General features: G+C 54.9%; 2 protein-coding genes across 10 annotated transcripts in view; both read right to left on the reverse strand.

Moving 5' to 3' along the window:
• Positions 1-381: 381 nt before the first annotated feature.
• Positions 382-7089, reverse strand: WDR18 (WD repeat domain 18). 5 transcript variants are annotated; one of them, XM_059697421.1, is made up of 10 exons: positions 6845-7089; positions 4836-4946; positions 3851-3984; positions 3412-3553; positions 2748-2930; positions 2467-2640; positions 2244-2382; positions 1858-2024; positions 888-956; positions 382-735 (listed from the first exon to the last, which is right to left on the reverse strand). In XM_059697421.1, exons 1-10 carry the CDS (start codon positions 7052-7054, stop codon positions 604-606), a joined length of 1461 nt encoding a protein of 486 aa, XP_059553404.1. In that variant the 5' UTR covers positions 7055-7089; the 3' UTR covers positions 382-603. The 5 variants fall into 5 exon arrangements, with proteins under 5 accessions (XP_059553404.1, XP_059553403.1, XP_059553405.1 ...); XM_059697420.1 differs by having other exon boundaries at positions 2748-2978; XM_059697422.1 differs by having other exon boundaries at positions 2748-2891; positions 6845-7088.
• Positions 7090-10748: 3659 nt separating this feature from the next.
• Positions 10749-26919, reverse strand: part of ARID3A (AT-rich interaction domain 3A) — a 40351-nt gene continuing 24180 nt past the window's right edge. For 4 of the 5 annotated variants that reach the window (XM_059697407.1, XM_059697410.1, XM_059697409.1 and 1 more), the window contains exons 4-9: positions 25088-25160; positions 20675-20858; positions 20083-20330; positions 17380-17676; positions 16256-16354; positions 10749-14472 (exon numbers count right to left, since the gene is read on the reverse strand). In XM_059697407.1, coding sequence (XP_059553390.1) covers positions 14297-14472; positions 16256-16354; positions 17380-17676; positions 20083-20330; positions 20675-20858; positions 25088-25160 — 1077 coding nt within the window. In that variant the 3' untranslated portion in view covers positions 10749-14296. The remainder of the gene's footprint in view (positions 14473-16255; positions 16355-17379; positions 17677-20082; positions 20331-20674; positions 20859-25087; positions 25161-26919) is intronic. The other variant, XM_059697411.1, reaches the window with a different exon arrangement.

Genomic DNA, 26919 nt, shown 5'->3' on the forward strand with positions numbered 1-26919 from the left:
CCCCCAGGGCAGGGAGGCCCCTGGCACCTTGACCCAGAACTGGCTGCTACCCCAACGTCCTTGCCTTGACCAAGGTTGAGGAGACTTGGTAGCCATCAGGATGTGACCAGTGTGAACCCACTGCTTTCCCCGAGTCACAGCCACCTTGGTGACCTCGGCCTGCAGCTGAGGCTGTGCCTCCCCACCCCCTCCCATAGAGAGTGGCCTGTTCTTCAAGGTCATGAAAAGGCACCAGGGTGACAGATGAGTATCTGAATAGTCTGAGAACCACAGCTTCCCAACACGATTTTTTTTTAAGTCAGCCTGACAGCCTGCCTTGAGGGTCCTGGAGCCCAGCCTGGGACTTGGGACAACCCTCAGCACACACGGAGGACTAAAGAAGACAGACTTTTAGATCTTTTGTTAACAAAATAGCACCGACTGGACACAACAGACACGAGTGGATCACAGACAAAACGACCCCTCATGCAAGTAACAATCCAAACACGGAACCAGGGAAAGGAGAGCTTGTAACAGAGCTGTTGGTCTGGGGGCTTTGGCCCAGTGGCCCCAGGATGGGTGGCTCTGCCGGGCAGTCCCTGGGTAGGAGTCTGGCCCTTGCACTCATTTTGTAGGCCGGGTAATGATGCGCGTGGAGAAGTCAAACAGGTCTCGGTTGATCTTGCGCAGGTTCTGGACCTCGTCTTCCAACTCCGTGATTCGGATCCGCAGCTGGTCCTGGCCGCCCAGCACATTCTGGGAAGGAGCAGGGTTGGGCGGTGGGGGCGCTCAGGGTGGAGGGCCCTCTGACATTTTGGGATGAGGGAGGGCAGAATCTCCTCCGCAATTAGCAGTCCCACTCCACCACACCCCACTCCAGCCTCACCCTTCTCCATGGCCCTACCCACCTTTTCCATTGTGCTGCACATTACCATGTGCAGCTGCTCGGCTCGCTCCAGGTAGCTGGGCTCCGACCCCTGCAAAAGGGCCTGCCTTAGTGACCTCTGGGCTCACCACCCTGCTCACACCACCCAGGTGAGGGGTGCCATCCGGATGCTGCTCACAGGTGGAAGACCGGTTCCGAGTGTCGCTCACTGAGTGGGATGTCTCTGTGGGAGGCTCCACCTCCAACCGACACCCAGCAGGAAGCACCGTGTCAGCCTCCTTAGATCTGCTGCCTGTTTGTTGCAGGACTGTGCCCAAGGGATGGGGACAGTTAAGGCCACACCACGGGTGTGAGATGAGAGCCAGGCTTTGGGAGATATGCAGAAACCAGGGCCAAGAAGGCTCTAGAAAAGGACCAGCTAGATGTGGGCAGCACCTCCCACCGACATGCATGGACATTGCGCAGTGGAGAGCCTGTCCACCTCCTGCTAGATGCAGTCTAGACATGCTGCCCTTGGCTGGCGGACAGGCACTCGGTCCTGCCACCCATCATGATGTCTGAGCGAGGGGCCTGGACACCCTTGTGGGGCTCATGATTCCAGGGCACGGGAGCAGTGGGCAGAGGTGGACTGAGCAGAGCCAGAGGGCCAATGTGTGGCCCTGCCGAGGACAGGCCAGGGGTGATCTCTGGCGGGGAGCTCCTGGTGGGCACCAGGGGAGTGAGCGCTGCCTACTGTCCTGCTGGAGAAGGCACTGGATACAGCGTCTTTGGTCGGGCTTGTCTTATTTGAGAATGTACCCCAGTATGAGGTCTGCTTCTAGTGTGGAAGGTGCTTTTCATTGCCTAGGCACAGCGATGCATGCAGAGGGGTCTCCTCACTGACCGCCTGTGTGGAGGGTCCTCACAGGGATCCTGGCCGGGAGCCCTACCCGCAGGGAACACAGACATGCTGCAGAGGCTGAGCCGGGGCAGGGAGCCTGTTGGGCCAGTACCTGCTGATGGAGGCCCAGGCGCAGAGTAAGGGCCCCGTGGCGCTGCTCATCCCCATGCTCAGCGCCCAGCAGGTGCTTGTTGAAGTGCGGCAGGGGCAGGCTGGGCCGGAAGTCGGAGCTCAGCATGCTGACCGGCGCCAGCATAATGAAGGCGTTGGTCACGGGACCTGGGTAGGGCAGGTGGCCAGTCAGGAGCTGCCTCGGCCAGGCCTGGGCCATGGCTCCCACACCCTCCACTCCTCAAACCCACCCTCCTGTACAGGAGTGTTCCCATCTACTTTCCTCTAGCTGGTCCTACCTCCCAGCATCCAGCCAAGTGGCTGGGGTGTGGACAAACGGGCAAAGCCACCCAGCTTACAGCCTTTGGTCTTCGGCCCCAGCCCCACCTTTGAGGGTCACTGTCCTGATGCACTGCTTGCTCTGGATGTCCCAGACGCGCACGGTCTCGTCATGGGAGCCGGAGAGCAGCACGCTGCCATCAGTGGACACTGACAGGCAGGTCACCTGGTTCCTGGGGACACAGGTCTGAGAAAGGGTGGCCCAAATGACCCCCGACCCCAGGAGCTAGAGAACAGGGCCCCTCCCCAGCTACCAGTCTGGTCCCCACACCTGTGGCCTTTGAACACCTTCCCGCTGTCCTGTTCTGACTGGAAGCTCTTCTCGCTCTGTCCAGGCTGTGGAGGCCGAGGGGCAGTGAGCAGAGGGATACAGTTGTACCTCAGCCCTGGGGGCCCCAGGGCATTGGGGTGATGGGCTGGGGCAGAGCCCAATTGGCTCAAAGACCTAGATGCAGGGGAGGATGGACAGTCCCAGGGCCTTTGAAGGATGGACCCTGGGTGTCCCACTGTCCCATAAGCCTCCAACCACGGGCCCAGGCACCCACCACTCACCCAGGTGCAGAGGTCGACCTGGAAGATGGAGCCCTCACTGCCACCGCAGAACATGTGATGCTCAGCTAGGTCCATGGTCACAGCCATAATGCCCACGTCAAAGAGCACAGAGAGCAGCAGCTCGCCCGAGGAGATCTCCCACAGCTGGGGGCAGGCGGGATATGGGATGGGGCTCCACAGACACTGGGGTCCCAATGGTGCAGGGAGCTGAGCAGCCCTGAATGGGAGACCCTGTACCAGAACCTCAGAAGGGAGCTGTCACTCGGGGATCTCGGCACTGGGGCACTTCCTAAGACACACTGGGTTCTCACGCCCAGGACCCCTTGTCACTCCATGCTAGCGGCTGTCAGGCCTGGAGTCTGCCTTCCACCATCATCGCCACCAAGGACAAGACCTACAGGCTGGACATCGTCGAATCCCCGAGGAGTCAGGGAGCCACCAGGGGCGGGCGGCCAAGAGAGAATTTCAGAGCCAACACAGGCCTGGTTTGCTGTCCCACGGATGTCCTTGAGGTGGGAAGTCTTGGGGGATTGATAGCTGTATAGAGCTACCAGCCTGGGGGGGGGGGGGGGCAGGAGATTCACTGACTCGCATCAGCCAAGAGCCTGCCAGCTATCCTAGCCCAGCTCACAGATCCACTGTGGGGGAGGGGGGCCGGTCCTACCTTCACCGTCTGGTCCAGCGATGCTGTGGCCACCCGGGCCAAGGGACCCCCAAAGCCACAGTGCATGTCTGTGATGGGGAGGGTATGGTGGGACCAAACATGCCGGGGGGCTGGGGTCCTGGAGGAGTCCACCTGCAGCACACTGCGGGAGAAGTGGATTCAAGGGGAGGGCTGTACCTGATGCCTCCACCCACCGCCACAGCCACTGGCCCATCCCACTGGCAGAAATTTCTCAGATGCCTCCACTCAGTCCCTGGACAAACCAATCACACTGTCCTCACAACAGTCCACCTGACTTGCAGGCCCCAGACCCAGTTCCTTCTTGCCGCGGGACTTTGGCGTGGCCTTCTGCAGGGCAGGCTCCCTGCCCTCTGGGCTGAGGCCCCACCTGGCTGGAAGCTACGGACTAGGTGCAGGCCCGAGTGGGTCAGGGCGCTACCTGCACAGGCTCCACACCAGCACCAGGCAGTCCTTGCCGCCCGAGAGGAAGTGGCTGCTGTCCCCTGTGAACTGCAGGCAGGAGATGTCCTGGTAGTGGCGGCTCAGGATGACTAGGAGGTTCCCTGTGGAGACCTGGGGAAGGCAGGGCACACGCAGGTCAGGGCAGGATGCAGGCGCGGTGCCGGGCCCTACAGCTGGCAGGTTACTGAGGTGAAGGCAGAGTCAGCCCAGGGGCAGGGAGAAGGGTGGCGTGACGACAGCATCCAGAAAAGGAATGGGTGGGAGTGACAAAGCTGGGAGGGAGCTGGTCCTTTCTGGAGCAGCTCCTCATGGTGACTGTCACAGCAGGATGTCATAGTCTTCCAGGCCAGCTGTGAGGGGCTTCAAATGCAGCCTTGACACTTGGTCTAGCAAGAGGGAGGGGGGGAGTTAGGGCCAGACAGCAACCCCAATGGCCTGGAGTACTATGACTGTCCCCTATCAAGGAGGGGGGACCTCCTAAGATGCCCCCCTCAGGCCACAAGCCACTGGTTTCTATCATGCCCCCGGCACCCGGCTGGCAGCAATCAGGGCAAAGGTTTCTACCATGATGGGCAATCTGTGAGGAGCCTCTCCCTGCCTCCGTTTCTCTCCCTATGCATGAATAACTGCTTCCTTGTTTCAGAGCCAGGACTAAGGCTTAAAAGTCCCAGAATGAGGTAACAAAGCTTCTCCCATCTTGCAGAGAACTCAGTACCCTTGGCAGACCCCTATTTTGCAGGTCAAGGTTAAGGTCAGGCAAGGCAGAGGTAGTTATACCCACCTTCTGGCCCCAAATCCTACACTGTCTGCACAGGAGGTGAGGCAGGGGAGGGGAAGGCAAGGAAAATGACAGGGCAAGGCTAGTCCCTGGTTGATCCACTCGTGTCTGTTATATCCTGTTGGTGACAACACTGTTGATGGTCTAACTCCGCGGTCCATAGGCTAAGTCCCATGACACTCACCTCCCATAGGTATATGCTCTCTGCAATCCCTGCCAACATATAGAGGCCATTGGGCGATGTGGTCAGACAGGTAACAGGCCCGGGGCACATGATCTTCTGCTGGAGCTGGTCCTAGAGGAACATAAGAAGCCTATGAGCTTCATGCAGAACTTGGGAGCCAGGGAGCAGTGAGGAGAGTGAGTGGGGGGTGCCCAGGCAGCTGGTAAGTCCACGAAAACCAGAAAGAATGGGGATAGAGATGGTTGGAGCAAATTCACGGTTCAGTAAAGAAGTGTTCACTCCAGCCCAGGCTTTGCATGCTGGAGGTGGAGAATGGCAAATCCTTGGATCAGAGCAAGGTGGTGTTCCTGCCTGGATGCAAGGCGTGGCTCTGTGGGTGAGCATCAACCTCTGAACCAGGAGGTCACGGTTCGATTCCCGGGCAGGGCACATGCCTGGGCTGTGGGCTCAATCCCCAGTGTGGGGCGTACAGGAGGCAGCCAATCAATGATTCTTTCTCATCACTGATGTTTCTCTTTCTCTCTCCCTCTCCCTTCCTCTGTGAAATCAATTTAAAAATAGATACATATATTTTTTAAAAAAAGAAAAGATGGTGCTCTTATGGTCATAGGGAGGGGGGTGGGCGAGGCACAGAGGGTCCAGGAGGGCATTGGGGCTGAAGAACCCAAAGGCCAGTCGTCTCATTCCCCAATCCTGCCTTCCTAAGGCCCCCCACCATGACCTTGAACCTCAATTTCCAAACCTCTAAAATGGGAAAATGTAAGTTCTGTGTGGCCCACACCAGGCAAAGCCCCAAGAGATGCCAGCTGGCAGCAAAAGGCAGCATGTAGCTGCAGGAGCAGCATTTTGGGGTTGCTTTAAGAGGAGACACCATGGGCTCCGAGGAGGGATCGTCTCTCTTTTGGGAGGATAAAAGCCTCCCGTGCTACGTTTTCAGGGGGCTCACCAGGCCTCAGACCTTTACTTTCCAAACCTACGAGACCCATGAGACCCCAACTACAAACTCTCCCTTTAAATTTAGCACCCTTGGAAGTTTGCTGACCCATCCCTGAGTCCGGTGCTAACAAACAGGCCTTAGAATGCACCTTGACAACCCCATCCCCCACCCCCCAGCATGCAGCCAAGGAAAAAAAATGGATGGAGCCCTAACCGGTTTTGCTCAGTGGATAGAGCGTAGGCCTGCGGACCGAAGGGTCCCATGTTTGATTCAGGTCAAGGGCACATGCCCAGGTTGTGGGCTCGATCCCCAGTAGGGTGCGTGCAGGAAGCAGCCAATCAATGATTCTCTCTCATCATTTATGTTTCTACTCTCCCTCTCCTTTCCTCTCTGATATCAATAAAAAAACATTAAAAAAAAAAATGGGTGGCCCTAGCCGGTTTGGCTCAGTGGATAGAGCGTCGGCCTGCGGACCAAAGGGTCCAGGGTTAGATTCTGGTCAAGGGCAGGTACCCTGGTTGCAGGCTCCCTGGCTCAGGCCTTGGCTGGGGCTCATGCAGAAGGCAACCAATCGATGTTTCTCCCACCTGATGTTTCTCACACACTGATGTTTCTCTCTCTCTCCCTAAAAATCAATGAAAAAAATGTCCTCGGGTGGAGATTAACAACAAAAATTGGGTGGAGCAAACCTATGTTTCTCTCTCTAATCAACGTTTAAAAATACCACTGCAGAGTCAGTAGATAGATCCTAGTTTAAAAACCAACCACAAAACTTCGCGCCCCTTTTCGCACAGCTCTCTCTAGGGACCCACTACCTCCCCATCCCTTCAAGCCCGCAAGCGCCTGGCCCGCAGCCTCAGGCCCGCCCCCTCGTCCCCCAGCCCGCTCGGGGCACGCGCACTTCCCTTCGACCAGTAAACCCACCACCACCACCACCACCCGCGCATGCGCAGAGCACCCTAACCGGGACTTCCTCCCGGCTCCGGCGTGGGCCGACCCCCGTCGACCCCAGTCTAAGGCGGGACCCCGCGCACCCCCAGCGGAGTTGGAGCCCTGGCACGCGCCGCCGCACCTTCCGTTGCAGCTCCCAGGCGCTGATGTAGTTCTTGCCCAGCTGCGCCGCCAGCAGGTATTCGCCATTGAGCAGCGTCAGACCACGGGGCCCAGCCTGGCCGCCGCGGTACGTGAGCAGGTTAGCGCCCGAGTGGAGCTCCCATACGACGCAGCTCCACAACTGGGCGGACGAGTCTGTACACACGGCTACCTCGATGGGCGCCGCCATCTTCCTCTCCCCGCCCCGGAAGTGCGTCACACCAGCAAGATGCGGGCGCCTTCGCCGGAGGGCTAGAGCGGCGCCCACGCTGTCCAGCCTCCGGCGGCTGGAGGGCGGACTCCCCGGTGAATGGGACCCCCCATCACCCCGGACCCGCTGAGAATCCAGGGGCGCAACGTCTGACCGAAGATGTTGGTAGGAGACTAGATGGAAACTAGATGGAAAAGAAATCAAGGCCCAGGGTCTTCTGCGATAAGTTAGTCGGTTCAGAGCTTGAAGTCGGGCTTGTCTCTCACGCTTGGCGCTCTCGGATTCTTTGCTTATTTTTAATGTGCAAATAATAAAGTACCGACCTCACAGGCGTCAAGTGTAGACTCCGTACCGACATATGTGGCGGCACCTAATACATTGCAATTAAGTGCGTACTCAGGGATCCGCCATCAGCCTACCCCCGGACCCTTCTTGGGCCGGAGGCTACAAAATCCACATTTTTAGCTCATGAACTTGGCGCAGGCCAAACAAGTCGGGAGCGCCTAACTTCAGGTCACAGCTGCTGTCCCGGCCGCGTCTGAAAACTACTTTAAAATGTGGAATTAGTTGGTAATCTTTGAAAAGGGAGAAATCACTTAAAAAATAGAAATCTCCCGGCGGCGAGACGTGGCTGCCTGGGGCAGTGTGTCTGCAACTGGATGCCGAGCGCGGCCCTCGTGCCGCTGGGAGGGGCGCCCAGGTCCCGCAGGCCCGGTTCCGGCCACCAGGTGGCAGGCGGGAGCCGTGGGCCGGGAGCCGGAGTGTGGGCCGCTCCCAGCCCCGGGGCCACAGTGCGGAGCGGTGACGGGGCGGGAAGGGCTTCCCGGAGGAGGTGTCCTTGAAGCGGGGCGCTAACCACTTGAAGAGAAAGGTGGGCAGAGGCAGTGCCAGGCCCGGGGTGGGGGGGTGGGGCGCTGGCCATCGAGGGCCTCGTGGGCAGTGGGAAGCCTGCATTTAATTTTTTCCTGGGGCATAGGAGGCGGAAGGACTTTTGTAGGTTGAGGAGAGCTAGGGGTCTCAAACCCCAGCACTAGCTAAATGGGGAAACTGAGGCTGGGACCACCTAGTCCAGTGATGGCGAACTTTTTGAGCTTGGCGTGTCAGTATTTTGAAAAACCCTAACTTAATTCTGGTGCCGTGTCACATATAGAAATTTTTTGGTATTTGCAACCATAGTAAAACAAAGACAATTTTTGATATTTATTTTATATATTTAAATGCCATTTAACAAAGAAAAATCAAAAAAGTGAGTTCACGTGTCACCTCTGACACGTGTGTCATAGGTTCGCCATCACTGACCTAGTCCAAACTGTACTGGAACTAGAACCAGCTGTTTCCGATTTCCACCACCGTAACCAGCGGATGACCCCAGGTTTCTCAAATGTTTTTTAAAGTGTGAATAAGAGAAATAAGATACCTCCAATGATAAATTACCCTTCTCAAACACCAAAATAAAATACCTTTTAGGCTTTTTCCCAAAACCATTTCTTTGCATGCTGAAATCTGGCACGCTGCAGAACCAGGGGGTGGGCAGCCTTTTTCAACAGCAACTCGGGGCTTGAAACTGGCACTTCTGAGCCCTGGGGCAGGTCACTGCACACCCCTGGGCCTATTCCCCACATGCAAACTGGGGGTTCCTCGGAGCTAAGGGGTCTGTGTCCTCATCCTGAGAAGGCTGGCCTGGAAATTTCCAAATTCCAGATTCCAGGACAGAGGTGGGCCCAGCTGGTATGGTTTGCAGAGGACCAACTGTGCCAATGGGGATAAGGGACAGGGTGGATGCTCAGGCTGGAACAGGCCCAGGCGGTGCCCCAGGGCAGGACTGCTGGATTGCAGTCAGGCCCCCTCACAGGCCTCTCCCTCCCCTCCTCCCCTCCTCCCTTCCCTGGGGACCCAGTAGGCCAGGCTGCTGTCAGGTCAGAGGTCACCCCACCCCCAGCCCTGTTCCTGGAATGAGGACAGACCAGTTGTGTCAGAGCAGCGAGACAAAAGCCACACTTTGAGGGCCTGCAGACCACCCAGTCTCTAGACCTCCTTGGTGCCAGCCAGGCGCCACCTCCCAAATCCAAGCTGAGAGGCCTTGGTGGTAGTTGGGCGGCGGCGGCAGCAAGTAGGCTTGGGGAAACTGAGGCACAGAAGCCTGCACCATCCCTCTGGTTCTAAGCCCCTGTTTGCAGGCACTGGTACACACTGCTGAACCAAACCAGACCCAGACACATCTCACACCCTGCCCACCCAGGGAGTGGGGGCCTTGAACAATCCTAGCAGCTCCCATGATGTGCATTAATGGTGTAAGGAATAGCGGATGAGTCCAGAAGCAATCATCCTTTTCAGGCATCCTTTCAACAGCCCCCCCCCCCCCAGCCCCCCCCCTCCACCCAGGTCTGCCTCTCCCTCCCGCCAATCAGGCCTAGTTTTGAGTTTCATCTCCTGGGAGCCTCTCTGCCTCCTAACAAGCAGAGCTGGAGGCAGGAGGTGCCTCAGGGCTGGGGAGGTGGGGAGAGGTGGGGGAGTCCGACCCCTTCACCCCTCCCTTCGTGCCCTCAGGACCTGTGTGACCCCAGGGCCCCCAGTCCCTCTCGAGGCCCCTTCAGCGGAGGAATAAAGATGCTAGACTAGCCCATCCAGTTTGTCGGAAAAGGGCTTTAAAAACAAACACAGCGGAAGACACTTTTCCTTTACGTCCCTGGGGAGCAGGGGCTCAGAGAGGCAGGTGGGTTACCAGCCCATGGAGATAGAGATGTAGCCAATCCATTTCTGGTGGGGGTGGAAAATGCTGGTGAATGGGCCATAGGAAGCAACCAGCTGCCACAGGAGGGGGTTGGTTTTCCAGACTCCTGACCAGCTTTGGGGGCTGACCCAGGTGGAAGGGACAGGCCCAGGCCAGCACCAGCCAAGAACTAGTGGCAGGGGAGCTGGTGGCAGGAGGCTGGGCCTGTCCACGTCCCGACCATGCTGACCTGGAGCCCGTCGTGTCCCCTGGGTGTGGGTGATGTGAGGGGCAGCCCAAGAAATCTTTTACCGGCAGCAACCTGCATGCTGCTGTCAGGTTTGGGTGTGGAGCCTGAGAACCAGGGTTTCCCTCTGTCTAGGCTGAGCCCATGGTTTGCAATTGTAGCCCGACAGCCAGATCATCCCTTGTGTGGTTTCTTAGGAGCCAGACGGCACTGAAAGACAAATGCTAAAGTGTGAACCCAGCCACGGAGGGCAGGCTCAGCGGGGCAGGGTGGCTTCCTCAGAGAACCAAAATGAAGCCAGCAAGGAGGGGGCAGGCGCCAGGCCACGTGCCCTAGGGGCTGGAGTCAGACAACTCAGGGTAACACTGGGCATCAGAACCCAGGATAGCAGGAGGCCTAAGCTAGGGGGCTAGAGGAACCAGCAGGGTGACGCAGTCACTCAGACCTGGCTTAGCGTCCCCCCTCTCTAAACTGCTGATACAGGAGCCTGGTCACTCTTGGATAGAGCCATGCTGGGCTCTCTGGGGGAGCTGGGCAACATCCCCTGGCCTCACCCACTTGGTGACAGGAACACCCCCAGCCGTGACAACCACAGATGTCCCCAGACATTGCCCAGTGTTCCCTCGGGGCACAGTCCCCACCGGAGGACCCCTGTGCCTTCTGCTAACTGGACCCAGACAGGGTGCGGTGACGCCCAGGAAACCACCACCGAGACGTTTTGTTAAAAGTCAGAAGTGTTTTGTCTTGTTTTAATATCTCATCAGCTTTACAGGGTTACAATTGTCTTAAATATTTCTGAAATTTAAATACAATCTGCACAATAATGTTATAAAATGTAAACTTTCAGTGTTCTTTTAAATTTCAAAATCACACCTCCCCCCCCCATTTTTTTGGTCTTTTGCCCCCACCCCGCTAATACCTGAATGTTCTGTAGAACTGAAATCCTTACCAGCTGCCCCGCCGGCCACAGTGACTGACAGGCGAGGCCCGGCCAGAGGTAGAGTAGTTTATAACTTTTTAAAAAGTTTTTTTCCTTTAACCTGAGTTCCGGCGTGGTCCCCACGCCATCGGACAAACCCCAGAGAAACTGAAATTTCACATGTCAGGAATGAAAGGCTGAATTCATTCGTGTTTGCCAAGAAAAAAATGCACAAGCAAGCAAGAGAAAAACGATAGAAGTGGGCAAAAGTCATAAAAGCAAAAAAAGTGACTGTACAAATGCACAACTATTAAAAACTAACTCTGCTGCCCAACGCCTCTGCCTGCCCCTTGCCCGACAGCTACACAGCCCTGTGGCCAGTTTAGGGGTCACAAGGAAGATCTAGAAGCAGCCGGTAACAAACATCTCCAGAGCAGGTAGGTTAGCCCCTGAGCCCCTCTTGACCCTGAGTTTGGGACTCCTACCTGCTCTGTGCAGCTAAGCCCCACCCGTTCCAGAATGAACAGTGCACAAGCAAGCCGCTGACAGAGATGGCTGTCCCGTCCCCACCCAGTTTGCATAAAGGGGTGCTGAGCTGCACCCCAGAACCCTCACCAACAGGAGGTTGCCCTGAGCTGGGATTGGCAGAGGGGACTCGAGGCAGAGGCCACAGCACTGCCCAGCCTGGAGATTCCCCTCATCTTTCCACCTCTCCCCCTGCGCACGGCTCCCCCAGGGCTGCCCCCCACACCCTGGCCCCCTACAATCACCATGAACAATAGGCATGCCCTGAGTTAATCTGGGGGCTCTATCACCCACAAGACACGACGCCCAACACACGCAGGCAGACACACACACACACACACACACTCATGCGACCAGAGACAGCACCCAGGCAGACTCGGGTGGACACGCCCACGATGCAGGTGGGAGGGGACGGGTACTGGTACATGCTGAAACCCTGAGCCAGCCAAGGAGGGCAGGCTGAGAGGGGTTTTGGCATCAAGAGTCAGACCCGAGGTAGAAATAACCAGGCAGCAGACACCCCCACGTGGGCCCCGCGTGGCTCCAGGGGGTCAGGCCAGGGGAGAAGAGAGAAGGAGCATCTGGTATCGCTGCTCTTGGGCAAAAAGGTCCCCCTCCCACAGTGATTGTACTGCTGCAGGAAGAAACGGGGAGGAGACTCTTGCATAAGGAAAAACAGAGAGGAAACCCCACCTGCCTGCAGCCACCACTGCCCTGGGAGGTGGAGGGTGTCCTCGACCCTGAGACATACCAACGAAAGGGGCTCTCCCCAAGGACACCACAGCTTCACACCCAGGCAAGCCCAGACTGGTGGGGGGGTCAGGATGCTCTCCCCTCCAAGGTCCCCAAGGCCACAAGGTGACCCTGGGCCAGGGATCACTGGATCAGGACTCTGGGAGGCTGCCAGATGGGGCACTGCCATTTTTGGCATCGTTAGGCCAAGCCAGGCCAGGCTCCCGGGGCCCAATGAGAGTTTCCAGGCAACCTCAGTGCGTGAAAGGAAAGGGCGCCAAGTTGTGGGAGGCACCATTTCAGTCAAGGGCAGGGCGGCCAAGGAAGTCCCCGAACCCGCCCGGGCGCTGGACGGAGGGTGCTGCCTCATGGTGAAGACCACCCCCACCCAGCCCTCCGCTGATGACCGCCTTCTGACCTGGGGTGAGTGGTCACGCTGGGAGTGGGTGCACCTTCCCATGGGCCTCTATTTAGTTCCTTTAGTTACAGCAGATGTGGCCTTGCAAGGGGCAAGAGAGAATGAAGGGGCAAAGTGAAGGAGATGGGAAGGGGTGGGGTGTTCAGGATGACATGGCCTCAAAAACCTCAATCCGAGCGAAGCCTGGCTCACCCCAGTCCCCAAGTATCCATCTCTCTTTAAAAGCAGCCCTTTCAAAAGCGTTGGTGGTCTAGCGGTGAGCATAGGTGCCTTCCAATGCAGCCCTTTCGGCCCTGCCGGGGCGGCTCGGTGGCTGAGCGTCGACCCAGGACCCAGGAGGTTAGATTCCCAATCAGGGCACATGTCTGGGTTGTGGGCTCAATCTCTAGCAGGGAGTGTGCAGGAGGCAGCCAGTCGATGAGTCTCTCTCATTGATGTTTCTCTCTCTCCGCCTTCCCTTCTTTCTTTGAAATCAATAAAAACATATTAAACAAACAAACAAAAAGCAGCCCTTCCAGGTAAGAGAGAGTCCCCAGGCCATAGTCATCCCTGAGTCAGGAGCCTGAGGGCTATGACAGCACATCCCCTCCCAGGCCCTGGCCCTTGATCCAGCACTTTCTTTCTAGTTAAGACTTCCGGATCCCTGACAGGGAGCACGCACGCACAAGGAGAGAAAGCATCGAGCGTCTTGGTCTGCCATTCAGCGTTCACATTCCCAGTTCCCCCCGGGCTTGCCCCCGCATGGACCCCACTCCAGCCCGGCCCTCAGCACCCGAGTTCATGACCTTCTCTGGCTCTAGCCCAGGGATACAGTGTCCTGTGCCTGCTAGCTGCCTACCGCAGCACAGAAAATGCACACATGAACCCGATTCAGTCATGGGAAAGTTTTAAAGGATATTCCTTTTTTTTCCTTTTTGCTTTTTTTAAGTCCCGTTTCCCTGAATGAACACAAATATATAGAGCTATATATCCTTTTCCTAAGGTTTGATTCCTCCCCCAAGAATAAAATAGAACATTTACAAAACAAAACCCCCCAAACCTCTTAAAAACCCTATAGAGCTTGAATATCACTATTTCTTTAAAAAATAATAATAATAATAAAAAGTTCCCAAAAGCAACAAGAAAAAAATTCAACTGATCTTGGCTCAGGGGTTTCATTCAAAACAACGAACTGGGTGTGATGAGTGGATGAGTGTGTGATGAACAGGAACAAAAGTAAAAAAAAAAAAAAAAAAACAACAGACAAAAATGAGAACACACAGTGCAGGGATATATGAGGTAAACAGGATCTGGCCTTACATTGCAACTGGTCCAAACCAGACACCAGACACCAGTCCGAATCGGCCGCCAGGGCTGCAGGAAAGCCCTGGGAGTATTTGCCGTCTCTTTGCTGACTTCCTTAGCTGTTCTTACAATTCACTTCTCTGAATGTCTGAAACCTGAGTAATTCAAGTGTTCCTTGGTTTTCCCCTGTTTTATTAAATTTTCTTTATATATATGTATATATTTTTTTCTTCTATTTTTGGTGTTAGCTGTGGCTCCTTTGTGGATATTTCCCCTCCCCACCCGTATCTTCCACCACCACCCCGGCCCTGCCCGGCCCACCTTTCCACACCCTGCCCAGTCTGACCAGCTCCTGGGTGGGGGGCGGCGGGTGGGGAGTGGTGCAGTTAAGGCAATGAATTATTTGAGGTAGAAGACGTCGGGGGTGCGGATAACCCCGCTGGCCCGGCCTGGCTGCCCGCGCTGCTGCTGGTCCCACTGTTTCCTCCCCGGCTGCTGCCACCACCGCCTTTGCTGGGAGCTGAGGATGGCGTGGAGGCTGGTGGCTGAGCAAACAGCACTCCTAATGCAAGGACGGGAGGAGAGATGTCATGGAGAGTTAAAACATTATGTGACAGGTGCAAGGGGCTCCCCAAGCAATGACTCCCTGCAAAGTCCACCCATGGACCCACCAGGACCCCCACCACCTCATCTTAGTCTGCTTCCTGTGGGGGTCTTTGCCCGGCAACCCAGCTGTTTTGTGTCCCTAGCACCACCTGGCGGCCTCAGGAGCAACTGGCCTGACTACATTTTGTTTTTACAAGGAACTTTGAAACACCACTTGTACAGTTCACCATGAACACAGGTGTTAGAGAGGCAGAAACTCCCGGCACAGTTTAAAATCCAAATATAACTTTTAATCCCCCAAACTTAACCACTAAAAGCCTACTATTGACCTGGAGACTTACTGGTAACATAAGCAGTTATAAACACATATTTTGATTTTTTTCTTTTTAAATTGATTTCAGAGAGGAAGGGAGAGGGAGAGAGATAGAAACATCAATGATGAGAGAGAATCATTCATCAGCTGCCTCCTGCATGCCCCATACTGGGGATGGAGCCTGCAACTGGGGCATGTGCTCTTGACTGGAATTGAACCTGGGACCGTTGGTCCACAGGCTGATGCTCTATCCACTGAGCCAAACCAGCTAGGGCTGAACACATATTTTATATTATATGTCTTATATACTGAATTCTTATAATAAAGTAAGCTAAAGAAAAGGAAATGTTAAGAAAATCATCAGAGCCCTAGCCAGTTTGGCTCAGTGGATAGAGCATCGGCCTGTGGACTGAAGGGTCCCAGGTTCAATTCCAGTCAAGAACATACGCTCAGGTTGCCGGCTCAATCCCCAGTAGGGGGCATGCAGGAGGCAGCCGATCAATGATTCTTTCTCATCATTGATGTTTCTCTCTCTCCTTCTCCCCTCCTCTCTGAAATCAATTAAAAAATATATATATATGAAAATCATCAGGGCCTTGCCAGTGTGGTTCAGTGGTTGAGTGCTGACCCAGGAAGCAACAGGTTGCCAGTTCGATTCCCTGTTCGATTCACATGCCTGGAGTTGTGGGCTCGATCCCCAGAAGGCAGCCAATCAATGGTCCTCTCTCATGGATATTTCTATCTCTCTATCCCTCTCCCTTCCTCTCTCTCTCTCTCTCTCTAAAAAAAATAAATTAAATAAATTAAAAGAAAAAAAAAAAAGAAAATCATCAAGAAAATACATTTCCTAGCCCTAGCTGGTTTGGCTCAGTGGATAGAGCATTGGACTGCGGACTGGAAGGTCCCAGGTTCGATTCCGATCAAGGGCACATGCCTGGGTTGCCGGCTCAATCCCCAGTAGGGGGCGAGCAGGAGGCAGGTGATCAATGATACTCTCTTATCATTGATGTTTCTATCTCTCCCTCTCCCTTCCTCTCTGAAACCAATAAAAATATATTTAAAAAAAGAAAATACATTTCCAGTATTTATTGGGGGAAAAAATGCATGTATAAGTGGGCCCCCGCAGCCCAAACCTTTGTTGTTGAAGGGTAACTGTAGTTTTGAGCACTTACTATGTGCTAAGCCCCATGCTAAGTGCTCACTATGTGCTGAGAACTGTGCCAAGTACTCACTATGTGCTGAGCACTGTGCCAAGTACTCAGTATGTGCTGAGCACTGTGCTAAGGACACTACATTGATTATATACTCAGGTCTCCAAGGGAAGGAAGAACTTTGCTCACTCTAATGGCTGGACTCATGCAGGCCAAACCCGGAGGGTGCCCAGGACTCCTAAAGTAACCCGGGAGTGAAGTTGTCAAGGTGTTACCTGTGTACATAATTCCGTTAATCTCCACTGACATGCTAATACTATTGCTGCCATTGGTGCTGGTCAAGTTTGCAGCCGAGTCCTGGCGGCTCTCAGAGGCTGTGGGAAGAAGAAAAGCCACCATTTGGAATCACAAACTCATCGGTGCAATGATCCTTTTCACATCTATCCATCCCCACTGGGCTTTAAGCTTCACAAAGCTGCGGACTGTGTCTGCCACCAGCACACACAGGACATAATAAATATGGAATAAGAATGTATTTATCTGACATTGGCTTTTATCATGATTGTAATTCTTAAACGATGTTGCACACCCAAGTCATGTCATTCTTTTTAACAGCCACAAAGTCTTCCAGACGTGACTCACTCATTCCTCACTGATGGACACACACATCGCTTCAAGGCCTGTTACAACATCATGCAAATGACTGCCATGAACAAACCTGTCTAGACAGGTATCCCCTGCTTTCTGAAAATTCACACTATGCCACTTGGAAAGGCTTCATAGGAATTCCCTGCTTCCAGAGAGCGGAGACACCCGCATTTCCTTGAGCACCTGCTTGGTATCGACTGGTTCTGCTGTAGATACCAAGCAGATGACCGATCACCTTTTCTCTTTTTCAGAGATTGCCAAATTGTCACCTATTTACACTCCCACCAGCAGGACCCATTCCTCACATCCTGAGCAACAGTTGATATTGTCAAACTCTGATGGGTGAAAAGCGGTGCCTCCTTGTTAACGTGCAGATCCCCATCTGGATGGAGCCGAACAGCTTTTCTTTTCCATCCTTACAAGGGGACATGTGTTTGTTGATTTTAGAGAAGGCGAAGGGAGAGGGGGAGAGAGAAACATTGGTGAGAGAGACATCGATGTGAGAGAGAAACATCGATCGGTTGGACCAGAAATCGAACCTGCAACCTTTTGTTGCACAGGACGACACTCTAACCAACTGAGCCACACCGGCCAGGGAATTTACTAGTCACAACTGCCCATTTTTCCCTATCGATTTGTTTGCCTTTTTTTCTTATTGATTTGTAGGCACTTTTTTACATAGGTTGGCTCCAAGACCCTTATTTTGTTACACATGCAGAGAGCATGGAGGGTCTGGGTGGTGGGTTGATACCTTGGCTGTTGATACGAATGCTCATGGGCAGCTGGGCTGTCATAGCCAGGAAGTTCTGCTGTAGCGCTCGCTGCATGAGCCGTTGCTGCTCATCCGCCACCAGGGCCATCTTCTTCTCCGGAGGCTCCCCAGACTCCAGCTTCTCCCGAAGCTGCTCCAGGGCGGCTGCCTGGGCGGCCACGGCTGCCTGGGCTGCTGCTGCTTGCACTGCTACTGCCTGGGCGGCCACCACGGGGTGGCCCGCCAGGGAGACTGGCAGGCGACCGGGGACTGTGATGGGGATGGCCGAATCCTCCTCTAGACAGGAGAGAAGAGGAGTTGGTGGCCAAAAGGGAAGTGAGGTGGCTTGGCTCAGCCTTCCACCCACACAAGAATGAGCATTCTCTTGAATACCTCCACTGATGGAATGCTCACTCCCTCTCTGAGGGAAGTAATTTTGAAAGTTTATTTATTTAATCCTCACCCAAGGACATGCTTAGAGAGAGGAAGGGAGAGAGAAACATCGATGTGAGGATCGAACCCACAACCCAGGTATGTACCCTGAACGGGATTGAACTGCCACCCTTTTTTCCCTCATTGATCCCTTCCACTCTGCCCCCGCCCTTTCCAGGCCTTCACCACACTATTGTCTGTGTTCATGGGTTATACATATACGCATATAAATTAATTGGTTAATCTCTCCCCCACCAATCCCTCCGCCACCTTGGAATCGAACTGCCACTTTTTGGCATACGGGACCAGGCTCTAACCACTGAGACACCCGGTGGCCTAGGCAGTAACTAGGTTTCTGAATAGACACAAGTGCTATAAAACACTTTCTAAAGCAGGTGATCATACGGGTGATAACACCACTAGTTATATACTAGTATTATAATAGTATTTAGCATCAGTACTATGTAGATACTATAATAGCATATAACGTATTATATAATACTAATCATAACAACAAGGCTCAGAACATGTCTAAAGCACTTCCATCTCAAACAGGAACCATCTCAAAGGGCCATTTCAACAACCCCCAGTCTACTCTTATCTCTATATGAGGAAACTAAGGCTCAAAGAGGATTCATAACTTTCCCAAGGCCACAGAGCTGGAGAAAGGCTGAGCTGGGATTCGAACTCAGGCAGCCCAACTCCAAACCAGCTCCTAACCATTCCCCGCTTCTGTGGTTAAAACAAATGTCCCCGTCTTTCCCATCCACTAGGACCACTAGGTTCCACTAGGACCTGCTGTCTCTTCTCCCCCCTACTCTCTCTGCTGTCTGTTGTTTCCAGGCTCTCTCATGATTCCCCTTTTATGTTTATTTTATTTTTAAGCCTTTTTATTTTTTAAAAAATATTTTTATTGATTTTTTTACAGAGAGGAAGGGAAAGGGATAGAGAGGTAGAAACATCGATGAGAAATATTGATCAACTGCCTCTTGCACGCCCCCTACTGGGGATCGAGCCTGCAACCAAGGTACATGCCCTCGACGGGAATCGAACCCGGGATCTTTCAGTCCATGGCTCGACGCTCCATCCACTGAGCCAAACCGGTCAGGGCATGACTCCCCTTTTATCTTATCTGCTACCATCTTCCCCAGCTCCAGCATGAGACCTGGTCCACATGGATGCTTAATAACCTTTAACAGGAGATATAGTTGAAACTCCCCAAAGCCAGGAGGGTAAACCAAGGCCCACAGAATACTGAATGACTAGTATGAGCAAGACCTAACTTTTCAGGGCCTTGTGGGGATTGCCTCAGATCCTTGGGCCACTCCCAGGAAGTAGGGAGTCACAGCCTGTGTGGTAGAGGAAAAATAAGAACCTAGACATGCAAACTGGCCAGCATGAGTCCATACTGCCACATGTGCTATCTGTGCTCTATATTAGGAAGGATTCCAGGCTCGGGGGAGAGAAGACTGTGATCGACTGGTGATGTCTGCCATGGGTGCGAACTAGGAATGGGGGGCTGTTTGTCAGGCATCTGCAAACCTGGGCCTGTTGCATGCTGGGCATTTTATACACTGAAGGCTCCCAACAATTCTACAAATAGGCGGCAATTGTCTCCACTTTACTCATAAGGAAATCGAGCTCAGAAAGGGACACTGAGCTACCCAGGGGCACCTACCAATAGCTTCAGAGATGGTTAAAGGGTCAATTTGATAGACCCATACTGTACTCTCAATGATGTCTGCTGGGGCAGAGTGCTGAGGAAGATTCTAAAGTTCAAAGGGAAAAGAATACAGTGATGAACTAATAACGTCTGTCATGGGCAAGGTGCTGAAAAAAACTATGGTGATGAATAGTGTCAGCCACAGGCAGAAGACGGGGCCAGTGCTACAAGAAATGATTAGAAATGCACGCTCAATTAACAACTGCCTTGCATGGACTGGGAAAACGGAGATTCATTAGTAATGTCGGGGTGGGAAACGTGTGCTTGATTTGTAATGTCTGCCTTGGCATAGAACTGAAGAAAAAACTATTGATTAGTGGTGCCGGCCATGGGCTCAGGATTAGTCATGTCTGCTTGCTGTGGGCATGGGGTTTGAAAAATGTTAATTGTTTAGTAATGTTTGCCATGAGCACAGGTTTGCCACCCTCTTCCATGACAACTTTGGAGTGGATCAACCTGCTTACCCAGAGAGGGGAAAGGCACCAGCCCCACAAGCCATACAACCTGAGCTGGGAGCAGCCCCCAGGCTCGTGCAGCCCCTTCCTTACCTTTCTTGATCTTGGGCGCTGGGGTGATGGAGCTGCCATTGGTGCTGGTGGCCAGGCCCAGGGAGGACACGGGCAGTTTGGGTGAGGAGAGCATGCTGTGGGCACCACCTGGTGAGTAGGCGAAGAGGGAGCCCCCAAAGCTCTGGCGGCGGCCCTCCCGTCGGTTGCTGTCAATGGCCGCCTGGAGCTCATTGGGGTTGCTGAGGCCGCGTTTCTCGCACTCGTAGGGGTACAGGTACTTCATGTACCTATGGGAAGGGGAGAAGGGACAAGGTGGCACCTGGGACACCTCCCGTGACTCCCTGCGGCCCTTGGCATTCCCGCTGTGGCACCACTTCCCCGCCTCCATCGTGCATCGCTGCCAGGGAGTCGCTCGACAATGCTGAGCCAGGCTGACTGCTTCTGCTGTTCCCTGTCTCAGTGCCTGTCCCCATGGCTGCCTCCCACTAATCCTTCAATACTGAATTCCAGAACCTCAGAGCCAGGAACTTCCTTAAAGCCCCACCCCAGGTTCTCAGGATTCCGACTCCTCACGTGGCCCCGTGCCTCTGCGGTCCTTCCTGTCCCAGGCCCTCTGCGCCGCAGCACTCACTGGGTCCGCAGGGTGAAGGCAGCGCTGGTGATGGACGTGGGCAGGTTGAGGCCCTTGGTGATCTCCCGCCACAGCTTCTTATTGATGACCTCCACCAGGCCGCCCTTTTCCGTCACCAGCACATACAGCATGAACAGGTCAAGCACCTGCTTTGCCATGATGGGGATCCGGTTCACGGGCGTCCCTGTAGGGGAGGGCCAGTGTGGGCGAGGGGGATGCTGCTGCCAGGGCCAGGGCCCCACAGGCAGCAGATGCTGAGTCTATGGCTCACACACAGGTTCAGAGCAGGGTCTCCCCAGCCGTGTGGACATCAGGGTGGGTCACGCTCTGTGGGGGCATCTGGACACCGTGGGATGGTGAGCAGCATCCCTGGTGCCCACCCACTCGATGCCAGAAGCACCCCCGGTAATGACAACCATAGATATCCCTGGCATTGCCCAGTGTTTCCTGGGACAGATCGCCCCAGGTGAGACCCATCCCCTGCTCCAGGCCGTACTAAGGTAACAGCTCTGCCTCAGTTTCTTTTTAAAGATTTCTTTTTATTGATTAAGGGTGAGGGAGACAGAGAGAAGCTTCGATGTGAGAGCAAGACATCGACTGGCTGCCTCCTGCTCGCCCCTTACCAGGAATCGAGCCTGTAGCCTGGGGCATGTGCCCTGACTGGGAATCGAACCAGCAACCTTTCAGTACATGGGATGATGCCCAACCAAGCGATCCACACTGACCAGGGCAGGGGTCCTCAAACTTTTTAAACAGGGGGCCAGTTCACTGTCCCTCAGACCGTTGGAGGGCCGGACTATAGTTTAAAAAAAACACTATGAACAAATTCCTATGCACACTGCACATATCTTATTTTGAAGTAAAAAAACAAAACGGGAACAAATACAATATTTGTATTTGCATGTGGCCCGCGGGCCGTAGTTTGAGGACCCCTGGATCAGGGCCTGCCTCCGTCTCTTTATCAGTGATCTGGCTCATTGCTCAACTCAACTGAGGGGAGAAGACGAGTGTAGAGGGGGAGATGCTGGGGGCAAGTCTGGGGAGGAGCACGAGAAACGCAGCCTTTGTTGTTCCTACTCCCGTCAGCAACCACAACAGCTGCCAAAACAACCCCGCCTGAGCTCGCAGAGGCCCGCCCCTCCAGGCTGGTTTGCGGTGTGTGTGGGGAGGGCCGTAGTCAGGGAGAGAGAGCTTGGTTAATCCACTTACAGCAGTGGTTCCAACGTGGCACACACACCCCACAGGAGGGCACTTGGAATTTCAGGGGGGCAATTCGAGAATGAGTTATTAACGGCGAATTTTTTGCATGTCTTATGGTGCTAGGGGCCTCATATACAGCATATAAATATATATTGTGACCTATTCAGTTCTCTATTATATGTTTTGGAACTTTATTTGCTATATTTTCATATTACTTGACATTATTATTATTTTTTAAAACAATTTCTTAGCGATTTCTTCCTCGGTACTTCAACTGTCCTTTCGTTCTTTTATTTTTCTCTTTCATGGGTGCCATGTTCTTTGGAAGCTTGTTTAGACCAAGTTAATGGCCTTTTAGGCTTCCTCCACGTGAATAGGAGTTCACTTTTTATACAATAAGAATTATATGTCACGGGGGGGGGGGGCATCAGGATTTTAGGATGCTTAGGTGGGGCATGGCCACAAGAAGGTTGGGAACCACTGACTTAGAGAGTGGGGCAGTGGGCTAGCCCAGGGAGACAGGGAGGTGGGGCAGCCCAGGGAGGGGAAGGTGGTGGGCTTGCCCAGGGAGAAAGGGCAGTGGGCTGGCTCAGTGAGGGGAGGACTGCCCCCTGCAGATAGGCCTGCTCCCCTCTTCTGCTCACCTGACCTTCTCTATCCTCTTACCCAGAAGTTCCCAGCCTCAGAGCCTTCAGATATCAGTGTGGCCTGTCTGGCACTTTCCGGGCCAAGGGTAGAGAAGGCCCCCTTCAAACCTCTGTCCCTGGCAGTGGGATCCTGGGCATCCTTTCTATGCACCCCTCGCCCTGCCCTGCTCACTTGGATCCTCCGCGCCCAGCCTGGCATAGAGCGAGCATTCCATGAACAGTGCAGGCTGACAAGCTACATCTCAGCCTAAGGGTCATGCTTACCGCCCCCCCGCCCGCCCCCTTTAGAGATGGGCAAAGGGGGCTGCAGAGTGTGACCTGAGGGAGGAAGGTTCGAGGGTGGGGGCCAGCTTGCCTGTCCCACGGGCCTGGACGACACCGTCCACCTCTGGACATTCTAGAACCACCTCCCGCCACCTTTCCACTGCTTTCTGGCCCTTCTCACGTTGCAAAATCCCCAATGAGCTGAGAACCACAGGAAAATGGACCTCAGACCTTCCCCCATCGCCCCAATTTCATTTTCAGCCCAAGGGGGAGAGAGAAAAAGCAACACCAGTGTCAGCACACTCGGCCGGAGATGTGGTCACAGCGCCATCCTGCCTGGACACAGACGCAGGCTCTGCCTGGTGGGGGTGGGGGTGAATGAAGGAATCAGATCCTCCGGGCTCTGCCGCAAGCAGGCCAGTGGGGCCTGGACGGATGTTTATAGAAGGAGGGGGCTGGGAGAGCACAGAGAGGCATTGAGGGTGGGCAGTGAGGGCTGTGGGGGAGATAAGAAAGGGTGGAGAGGTCGTCAGGGAAACAGCAGGAGGGTGGGGTAAGGCTCTTACTTTGTGACCCTCTGTCTGGAGGGCAGCTGGTGAGATGCAGGACATGGTGTCCTGGGTGAAGGGGGTCTGACAGATTCTCTCCCCCAAAGGCCCCCAATTACAGGGGAGGAGGGTCCCAGATGGCAGGGAAGAGAGGGCCTTGGAGCTGGGTTTTGAGAAACGCATAGGAGTTCGCTGCCGCCTACCTTCCAGGAGCACCGGTCTTGGTGAAGAAGGCAGGACTGGACACAGACCCTCACAGCCCTGGTTGGCCAGGGGCTGGACTGATGTATCTGGGGCCTCCCAGCCTCACCCACAGCCAGGGGCAGCTCACAGTACCTTCTAGGTACCTCTAAGACACCGGGTGGCTGGTCTTGGGTAAAATGGGTGGACTCCAGGCCTGGAAACTCTGAACCCCATGGCAGGGGGGTAGGAGGGAGGACCCAGGCAAGTGTGGACAGGCCGATAAAGAGAGCAGGGGCATCTCTCTGACCACACAGGGGACAGCAGCCCCAGCGGGGGCTGGACCGGACGATAACACGATAACATGAGAGGGGCCCCTACCCCGGGGCTGGGTCTACATTCTTCCATCCCAGCACAGGAGGGGTTAACTCAGAGGCTGCAGCCCCCTCCCCTTTCATCTCCTTCCCTCTGGGCCTGACTAGGCCTGTGTTTATAGAAGCTACTGGTGAGGGAGGGGTGGGCAGAGGCCCAGGACAAAGCAGCAGGGGCCAGGCCCCTGCAATGGCCTGAGTGGACCCTGCAGCCCGCTGGCCCCACCCCTTCCTGCCTCTGTGGCTCCAAGGCCATGTGCCCTCCCTGGGCCTCAGTTTCCTTCTCTGAGCAGCAGGATCATCAGAACCCCCCACGGGGGCTGTCCAGGGTCAGAGGAATGAGCCCCCCCCTGCAGGGGGCATTCCTGTTCCTACAACAGGCCTGGGGTCCTCCCTGTGGCAGCTCCAAGCTGAAGGCGAGGCCCGAGGGCAGGGGACCTCTGGGGGCCCCCTAGCTGCCCCTTGTCCTCTCTGAACCTGGGTCACCCCAAATGCCTCTGCTCTCCTCCATTGTCTGGGCCTCAGTTTCCCCACCAACTCACTCACTCACTCACTCCAGTCCCCGCTCCTGTCACTGTTCTCAGGGCCCACACATTTCCTGGTGGGGCCTGGGTTGGTGTCCATCTCACCCCAGACCAGGGGGAAATGAGGGGATGGGCTGCAGTGGCAAGGTATACTGTTGGCACTCAATAAATGCAGTATTGGTATTCAGGACGTTTGGGGCATTGCAATCAGCAGGGACTGATTGTGGCCCATCTTACAGACAGGGGGACTAAGGCCCCCGGAGGAGCAGGGGAGGGGCTGGGGCACCAGAGGGCACTCTAAGCCTGCGTGGGGAGCTTCCGTCCTGTTGCCCTAGCGCCCACTTCCCACTTGCCCACCTGTGAATCCAACCCACTCTCCAAACAGAGGCCAGCCCCACCCTGTGTGGGGGATCCTCCATCTCAGCAGCCAGGGAAAAGGCTGAGCCGCGCCCCCCGCCCCCCCGCCCCCCACACAGCAAGGACGTGCCCCTTAGACTCCCTCAGCTGTGCCTCCCCCTCAGACCACACGTGGTATGGCCACGTCTCCCCCTCAGACACCTCCTGGACGCCTTCAGCCACAGGAAACTCAGTGCCACTGACACACCGGCCCAGGCTGCGGCTGGCATGGTCCCCCTTCCTCGTGCCCATTTCCCACCACTTCCCCACAGGCAGGCCTCACCTCGCTTCTGCATGAAGCTGAACAAGTCGTCCAGGAACTCCTTCCTCTTGGGGTCCCCGTCCAGTTCGTAGAGCTGTGAGGACAAGGAGGGGAACAGTTACCTGAGGCCAGGGCTTGGCACAGGCACCATGTCTCCACCACAAGGAGTCCACTGAGGGGCTCTGACAGGGACGGGCACGGGGGTCCCAGCCCCAGCACCACCGGAGTTCAGGTATCTCCCGAGGCCCCACCAAGCAATGAGCCTGCCCCCCACTTTCCGGTGAGGACAGAGCCACCTGACGAGTCTCCCAGGTGGTGGAAAACAACAGAGGTTTATCCTACTACAGTTCTGGGACCAGAGGTCTGCGATAGAGGTGTGGCAGGGCCAAGCTCCCTCCTGAGGCTCCAGGGGGGCCCCTCCTGCCTCTTCTAGCTTCTGGGAGCTCCAGGCGCCCCTGGACTTGTGGCCGCACCACCCCAGTCTCTGCCTTTGCTGCCACATGGCTCTCCTCTGTGTCCAAATCCCCTCTTCTTACAGGACACCTGTCACTGGGTTTAGGGCCACCTCATCTCATCACAATGTTTAACTAGTGACATTTGCAAAGACCCTACTTCCAAATAAGGTCCCGTTCACAGGGACTGGGAATTGGGCCTTAAATACATCACTTTAAAAAATCATTTTAGAGAGAGAGAGGGAGACAGAGAGTGGGGAGAACCCATCAATTTATTGTTGCACTGGTTTATGCATTCATTGGTGGATTCTCATTTGTGGCCTGACCAGAGATGGAACCTGCAACCTGGACGTACCGGGATGATGCTCCCGCTAACTAAGCGACCCGGCCAGGGCTTAGACCAGGGGTGGGCGAACTTTTTGACTCGAGGGCCACAATGGGTTCTTAAACTGGACCGGAGGGCCGGAACAAAAGCATGGATGGAGTGTTTGTGTGAACTAATATAAATTCAAAGTAAACATCATTACATAAAAGGGTACGGTCTTTTTTTTTTTTTTTTTTAGTTTTATTCATTTCAAACGGCCGGATCCGGCCCGCGGGCCGTAGTTTGCCCACGGCTGGCTTAGACACATCATTTTGGGGGAACAGTTCATACCAAACAGCATCCACCCAGGTTGTTGCCACCATGAGGAATCCTGACCCTGTCCAGTGAGTCACATGATACAGAGGCACAGAGGCAGCGGGGAGACTGCACCCCGGACTGTGGAGGCCTCGGGGTCTAGACTCTGTCCTGGGCACTGGCTGCCTGGGTTTGCCAGTCATAGCAGGAGGGAAAGGGCCTCCTTTTGGGGTTTGGGAGGCAGGGGGTCCTCCACCCCATTGGCCATGACCTCCCAGGTGCTGGGGGAGAAAGCCAGGAGAGATCATTAAAGAGTGAGGAGGGGGAAGGCAACTGGCTGAGGAGAAGCAGTGAAAATTAAGCTCTAGGAAATACAGCACTGTGACTGCCTGGTCATGGAGGGACCGGGACCATGGGGGACCTCAAAACCACCATTTAGCCTCAGCTCAGCTGGAATCATCCATCATCAGGGCCCAATAATGCCCCAATACCCAGTTCCTCCAACAGAGATATCCGGGGTCCTAGGGAGGTGGAATTGTCAGGGCCAACCATTCCTCAGCCATTTTGCCCCTCTCTGGGCCTCAGTTTCCCCATCTGTGTAATGGAGACAAAATGGGGCCTCCAAGGCAAGGACTGGGGGAGACAGGAGCCCAGACCTGGGTGGTCGAGGCCTTTGTCTCCTCCTGCCGGGCCTGGCCCGGCCACATTCCTGTGCTGATTTATGGCGTCCAGGGAGGCCCATATTTCCCCGCCTGAAGGGCGTGGGCCCAGCAGGTGGACCT

This window comes from Myotis daubentonii, chromosome 5 (genome assembly GCF_963259705.1).
Source record: "Myotis daubentonii chromosome 5, mMyoDau2.1, whole genome shotgun sequence".
Taxonomy (NCBI): Eukaryota; Metazoa; Chordata; class Mammalia; order Chiroptera; family Vespertilionidae; genus Myotis; species Myotis daubentonii.